A 7,473-nucleotide genomic window follows, 5' to 3' on the forward strand; every position below is an offset into this window, starting at 1 on the left:
CAGGACCAGGGCTGCTCTGGCCTGTTCCCAGCAGGGGCTGGGCTGGGCTGTGCTTGGGGTGGATGGTGGTGGCACTGGGAGGGGGCTACAGAAAGGGCTGCAGCCACCCCAGAATTCACTGTAGCCTCTGCCCCCTTGCTCCCATTGGCAGCCCAGCCCAATAGCCCTGCCAGGAGCAGCCTGGCCCTGGCCCCAGCCCACCACATCCTGCATGCAGATCTAGGGACACATGTCCCCCTATGCCCTCCTGGGGTGCTCATAGCAGTGGGAGCTGCCACCCCACGCAACTCAGTCCCTTGCCCCTTGCTAGGCAGCCTCTGCCCCATCTCCACTCCCTCCCCCCACAACAAACTTATCAGCCAGACCGGGCTGTGTTTCTGGCTGCACTGCAGCTGCAAGCATGCATGTGGAGTTCTGCGTACCCCCCTACGACCGCTTTAAGTACCTCTAGGGGTACATGTACCCTTGGTTAACAACCACCGACTTAAGGAATGAATTACAAAGAGCAGTTATGTTTTTTAGATTATTTTCCAATATTTAAACTGATAATGGTTTTTATATACAGTATAACCTCATAAATCCAGATGCCAAAAATCCAATATTATCAAAAATCCAGCACTTCCTCCCACCCTCCTGGACGCAGAGGGGAAAGCTTGCATGTGGTGGCTGCCATCCACCACCCTGCATCGCCACTCTGTGTGCGGCTGCTACTCTGGGACCACTCACCACTACTTCCTCCCCACACCCCTTTCTGTGACCGGCCACTGCTCCAGTTTCAAAAATCCATCATTTTCAAATTTCTGGCAAGTGCTTGGTCCCAAGCACACCAGATTTATGAGGTTATACTATATTTCAATATTTTCTGTTTCAGGCACTTGACAAAAGAAGGGAGATGTACAGCTCCAGTAAGGGTGGCTCTACTGAAATGCATGAAAGCCCTACTTGAGGTGAACTATATACTCTTTGATCTGATATTAGACCTGGAAGTGTAATAATAAATGTTTGCTTGAAAATAGTACCTAAAGAGTTGTTGCTTACCTCAGAAATATCAAGTATTTGTTTCAGAGTAGGTTACAATAGTTTTAATATAAGTATGTTCCTTTTCTTCAGGCTGATCCTTATTCAAAGTGGGCTATACTTCGTGTAAGAAATGAAGATCTTCTGGTGAGTGAAGCTTTCCCGCATTTCCTTGCAGATAGTGACCATCAAGTTCGCATGCTTGCTGCAAAGTCAATAACCAGGTGATGACATAAACCATGTTTTCGTTGTTTAGATAATTAAATATATATCTTAAGAACAATTAAATTTGGCTGGGATTTTCTTTCCTTGTGTAGCTGCCTTCATTTTCTGAGGTACTTTAATACTAGAGGTGCACTGATGCGTCGGCCCGATATCAGATCGGCACTGATTATAAAGAAAATTGATTGTATTGGAAATCGGCCTGATGTGGCCAATAATTTGGCCAATAAATGCCTGTGCGTGCATGCAGCCACAGCACAGCACGTAGGCAGTGAGGAGCACAGCCTGGCAGCTTGGAGGGGATCACAGCCCGGTAGCAAGGAGCACAGCCTGGCAGGGGCTGGGGCAAGCGCTGCCCAGCTAGGGTAGGGTGGGCACGGGGTAGACCCGTAGCTCGTGTGGGGGCCGGCACGCTGCTGGTCCGGCGCTCATCCACCATGTCCCACTGCTGCTCTTGTCGCTCGTCCAGGAGCTCATGGGGGTGGAAGGATGTGCCCCCAAGTTGAGGCTGCACGGGGCCCACGCAGATCCGGGGCACATGCCACTCCCCATGCCCTCCTGGATGAGTGGCAGAAGCAGTGGTGGGACCCACTGGACGAGCAGCTCCCGCATAAGTGTTCCTATAAAAAGTGAACTTCTGAGAAACTCTTCCTAAATAGTTGATAAATTTATCCTGACATTATTCCATGAGGCAAATGAGTTGCAAGTGACAGGGAATCAGAATGTTTCATTTGCATTTGGCTGTCAAGGACTGGGCAGAAATAATCAATTCTACCTTCTTCCTCTAGCAGATGTTTTTATTGCCATCTGGAGGGAGGAGGAGAGGGTTGCTGCAACACAAGGCCTGTGAGGGGAGAAATGGAACTCCAGAGGGCTGCTCTCTTTCTTTCAAAACAAAGGAATCTCATCATTTATCTTGTAAAGTATACAATGATTCTGTAGGTTAATTGTTATGCTAAATAACTACCCCTGTTTTTAAGTTTGTTCCAAGATGTGAAGCAGAGAGATTCATCTGGATTATTGAAACCTCTTCCATTGAAGCTTCAGCAGAAGGCTTTTGAGGATGTATACCTCAGAGTGCAAGAAGGAATGAGAGATCTGGTACTAATTAATATCTAATCACTAGCTATGGGTAAATAAGGGTCATATGATTAAATACTCATTAATGCCAAAATGCTGAGTTTTCTAAAGAAATAGTCATTCCTGAAGGACTCCATGTGCTCTGGGGTAATGAATCGGGTAGCCAAAAAAAAAAAATTCTTATGCACCTCCCCAGTTGTTCTCTTGGCCGTGCTATAATGTTCAACCTAATGCTGCTATTTTCCATACTGTTCTTCCTATGAATACTTGCTAGTACAGTTTATCTAGGTTTACTACTTAAGGGCTGAACAATGAGGCCCCATTGTGCCAAGCAGTTTATAAACACAAGGCATATCTACAAGAGCACTTTACTGCACAGTAAACTAATTTGTTGCCCAGTATAGTGCCACTGTCTGCACATGCGTGGTAATTAGGCTGATGTAAACTAATTTAGTGTGCCATCAGATAGTGCCATCAGACACAAGTACTATCTGATGGTGGAGTAAATTACTACTCTTGTGTGCATATGTCAGTGGTGATGTTGGGATTAGTTTACTCTAGCTCAAATTGTGCTAGAGATTATTCAGTTGCATTAATTGCATGTGTAAATCTGCCCATACAGTACTAGGTAGTCCCTGTACCAATGAATTTGCAGTCTAAATATTTGCGTGCATGTTAATGCCCATGGTATTAGACTCGTATATGGGGTATTTTAAAGCTTCCTTTTAACTCTTACATGTTGATTTTTATGGATAATGCACATAATAAGCGTGTGGAAATTTTTCTCTCTGCTTCCTTTGTGGATAGTACTATGCAATAAAGTTAGAACCTAGATCATTTCTCTCTGAGTGGTTCACAATCCACCTAATTTATAGCAAGCTTCTGAATTAAGCATATGCTCCTCTGCTGTTTGTTGAGGGTCATACAGCCCTGGTTAATTTGCAAACTGTCACCTTCACTGAGGTGAAGGGGCCCTGTGAGGTATCTCAGAGTCCACCTTCACAAATTATATTAATTCGTATCCTTGTTGGGTAGATTAGAAACCAAAAAACAGTGACCCTAAAATATTCTTTCATCTCCAACGGGAGTTTCGATGAATTAGAGTTGAAGTACTCTGTGGATTGGCAGCCTGTGTTGCAGCTACTAATCTATCATAGGTATAACTGCAATGTAATATATATAATTCCTACAGCTCTTTTTGAGAGAGAAAAGATACAAGTAGAAAGGATATTTTTCCCACTCTATTTTCCCAGTTCCTAGGGAGTGTGCCCATGAATGCTGCATTTTGTGCAATATAAAATCAAAAGTCTTACATTTTAATAAGGAAAATATTATTTTCAGTATTGTTAATGAGACCTTTGGAAAGCCCCACCTTTGCTTTTATAAAATTTCAAGATTGGTGGATAACTAAAGAAAAGGAAAAACTACATTCATACTATAGGATGCCTGCAATTTCATTTTTCTCTCATAGGAGTATCTTTCATTTTGTCCTTTTTCTTTCCTCCATCTTTATGACTTACTTTTCTGGAAGATCTATTCACATTTTGTTTATTACCATCCTCACGGTCGTCTTATCACAATCACTAGTCTTACAAATGCAAAGAAGAGGCACTGGCTGTCACTGCCTCAGTAAGCAACAAGGTTGCAGTTGGATTGCTAAGAGGTCCATTCCCTTTCCCACCTGCATCTCAGAAGCTCAACAAGCTAACCCCACTACGCTGATATAAAGGGTTTTTTAGTTTAAATAGTTTAAGCTCATGTATCAGTACAGATATTTGTTCTTGTTTAACATTTTAAATTATTCTTCATTATTATGAAGGCACAGGCGAATGCAAGCCCTGATGATCTTCTGGACAAGGAATGTAATAGAAAAGCCGTTCTGTTGACGCTCATAACCATGGTTTTATGCTGCAGTCCTGTGTGTGAAAAGCAGGCTTTGTTTGCTATTTGCCAGTCTGTAAAAGAGAATGGATTAGAAGCTCAGCTTATTAAAAAGGCAAGTAGTACATGGGAAAAGTTCATTTAGGCTATATATTTAGGCTATGAAAGTAAAGCAAAGATGTTGATATTGGAAAAATTCCTTTCTCAGTAAGGAACTAGAGTGGTTACTCTACAGCAGGGGGTTTCAGCCTTTTTTAACAAGTGACCCCTTCTGTCTCAAAGTTCCAGCTAATGTACTCCTTTATTTTTCTTGTTTTTAAGTGGGGGGAGGGAGTGCAGATTGAGGCCCCGTGGTGAGGGAGGGAGTGGGGCAGGAGCAAGCACTTCTGCTGGGGCAGGACAGGGTGTGGGATGGAGCCATGAGCACCTCAGTCCCTTGCCCTAGCTGGGCAGCCCCTGCCCCACTCCCTGCCCCCACAACAAACTTGTCAGCTGGACCGGGCTGCGCTCCTGGCTGCCTGCGTGCTGCGCTGCTGCTGCGAGTATGCATGCGGAGTTCTTTGTACCCCCTATAATCCTCTTACATACCCCTAGGGGTGTGCATACCCCTAGTTGACAACCACTGCTCTACAGAATTCAGAGAAGTGGGCAGACAGTATCAGCTGCAATTAAAGTTTCATTCCTCTTTACATAAATCAAGATAATCTATTTCAGGGGTGGGCAATTATTTTGGCTGGAGGGCCAGTTAATGAGTTTTGATGAGCTGTCAGGGGCCTCAAGGGTAGCCCTGCCCCTTGACAGGTGCTCCATCCCCTGGTTCCAGTCTTGGGACTGGAAGTCCTGCCCCCTAATCCCTGAACATTGCCAATGGAAGTCCCTCTCCTTGCCCCCAGAAGTACTCCTTTTGGGAGGGGGATTGCCATCTTGGAACCAGAAGAAAACCAAATCATATTCTAAAAATCAAACATCTACTATAACGTATTTTAATTTTATTTAAAAAAATATTTTTGTCCTGATTTATGTGTGCTTACATAGTGTGTATATAGAGGTGACTGCATAATAGCTCAAAAATTGTCTTACTTTTCTATATTGTCTGGGGTGTGGTTGGGGCGATTGGTATGTGGTGCGGTGTGTGTTAGGTGGGTGTGGGGGTGTTGTTGTGGGGGGGAGGTTGTGAGCCCCTGTGGCGCACAGCCCCTGCTGCTGTTGGCAGCAGCAGGCCATCAGGGTACTCATGGTCTATGTAGGCAGAGCCCCTGGTGGTGCATGGCTCCAGTCACTTCTGGATGCTGCACATGGTGGCAGGCTGCTCCAGACAGGCCTGCCTCCATTGTGTGGGGCTCCCCACAGCTCACGTTTAGCTCCTGGGACCCAGTCAGAGTTGTGGGGGGAGGGGGGACCTGCACAATGAAGCCAGCGGCCTGGCCCTGTTCCTTGTTGCCATGTGCAGTTCTCAGCACTCTGACAGGAAGCAGGGAGCAGGACTGAGCCGGCCTGCCTCCATCACGCAGGGCTTGCCATCACTTCCAGTAGAGTCCTGGGAGCTGCATGTGGCAGCAGGGCAGCAGTGAAGGCCACAAGCTTCATCACATGGGGCTTCCCTCTGGTGGCGCATGATTCCCAAGAGCTGCACGTGAGCCTTGTGGAGCCCTGCGCGAAGCAACCAGGCTGACCTGGATTCCATGTTCCCGCTGCCCCACTGGGCGCAGACCACGGGATCCGTGCTCCCACCCAGCTTATCCCTGCTTACTGGCACTTCCGTATCTGGTGCCCAGAGTGCTGCAGCAGAGACATGAGGAGGAGCCTGTGGACTCCAGGTGAGCTAAGCAGTTCCCTTTGCAGCAGCCGTGCGTGAAAGCTGTGTGCTGGCTGGGACCGGGGTCAGGGCAGGAGCGAAATGCAGTGCCTCAGTGGAAGTGGGCAGGGCTTGGACCCCATGCAAACACAGCAGGGGCAGCTGTGTGCTGGGCAGAATACAGTTAATTGGTGGTGCCTGCTCACGGGCTGGATAAAATCACCTGCTGCGCTGGATGCAGTCCACAGGCCATATTTTGCCCACTCCTGATTTATATAATAGTGGTATATTTAGATTATTGCTTATCATTCTGGCCACTTCTTTCTCATTGGTTCATTGTGCTTCTTCATCCATCTATATTCATGTGTTATATTTTGCCTTAGATTATTCCTCAGAACATAGTCTTTTAATTTTGTTTATACAGTACCTACCATGAGGGGATAATGGCACTTCCTGTGATAATACAAGTGATAGCATATATTAAGTGTAAATTGGACCGTATAAATACTAGTAGATGAGCAAGAAGGCAAAAAGGAATGAGTTAGGAAGAAGGCATAGAAACAGATTCTTGCTCGGTACCATATGCTTTGCACATTATCTCATAATCTTACTTATTGCCTAGGTTTTGGAAAGAGTGTCTGACATTTTTGGCTATAGAAGTATAGAAGACTTCATGAATTCCCACTTAGACTATCTAGTGCTGGAGTGGCTGAGAATGAAAGCTAGCGGGTACACCCTATCTGCTTTTCCTTATGTTCTTCTGAACTACTCTAGCCTGGAGGAGTTCTACAAGTGAGTTGACATGTAAAATCACCTTACTATCAGATATAATGCTGCTTTACGATCTTTCTCTATAGAAATGTATAATTAATCCTAATCATGTCTCTTGTAACAGTTGAAATGTCATATATAGCTGTAACTCGACAGTAATTACAAGTTTGGTTATACAACAGATAAACTGCATATGTTGTATTGTACTTAAAATTTTAAGGTTTTTTTTTTTAATCTGTTGTATTTGAACGAGTTTTGGAAATACATTTCCTTACCTGTAGGTCTTGTTATAAAGTTCTGGTTCCACACCTGGTCATTAGAAGTCGATTTGAAGATGTGAAATGCATAGCGAACAAAATTGAAAAAGACTGGAGGAACATTCTTGCAGACTGCTTTCCAAAGATACTTGTAAATATTCTGCCGTATTTTGCCTATCAGAGCGATGGAGACAGTGAAATAGTACAGCAGAGAGAGACAGCTTGTAAAGTTTATGACATGCTTACTGATGAAGACTGCTTAGGAAAACAGGTATCTGATTTTTATTTTCTTTATTTCTGTTTTATTCTGCATTCAACAAGGAATCTGATTATTCATGAGAAATAGTAACACAGACTATATACAAAGTTCTGCCGAATACAAAAACTGTGGTGACATATATCAACATATGGGTGACACATAATACAGTTGAAAGGAAAATATTAAATAAG

The 7,473-nt window shown here is 44.6% G+C and overlaps 1 protein-coding gene across 3 annotated transcripts in view; it reads left to right on the forward strand.

Moving 5' to 3' along the window:
• ATM (ATM serine/threonine kinase) overlaps nucleotides 1-7,473 on the forward strand; it is a 134,670-nt gene that overhangs the window by 45,962 nt on the left and 81,235 nt on the right. For all 3 annotated transcript variants that reach the window (XM_019524367.1, XM_019524368.1, XM_019524366.1), the window contains exons 21-26: nucleotides 872-947; nucleotides 1,111-1,241; nucleotides 2,220-2,340; nucleotides 4,139-4,315; nucleotides 6,618-6,787; nucleotides 7,048-7,294. In XM_019524367.1, coding sequence (XP_019379912.1) covers nucleotides 872-947; nucleotides 1,111-1,241; nucleotides 2,220-2,340; nucleotides 4,139-4,315; nucleotides 6,618-6,787; nucleotides 7,048-7,294 — 922 coding nt within the window. The remainder of the gene's footprint in view (nucleotides 1-871; nucleotides 948-1,110; nucleotides 1,242-2,219; nucleotides 2,341-4,138; nucleotides 4,316-6,617; nucleotides 6,788-7,047; nucleotides 7,295-7,473) is intronic.

The sequence above is a fragment of the Gavialis gangeticus genome, unplaced genomic scaffold (assembly GCF_001723915.1).
Source record: "Gavialis gangeticus isolate Ggan-Ray unplaced genomic scaffold, GavGan_comp1, whole genome shotgun sequence".
NCBI classification, from domain to species: Eukaryota; Metazoa; Chordata; order Crocodylia; family Gavialidae; genus Gavialis; species Gavialis gangeticus.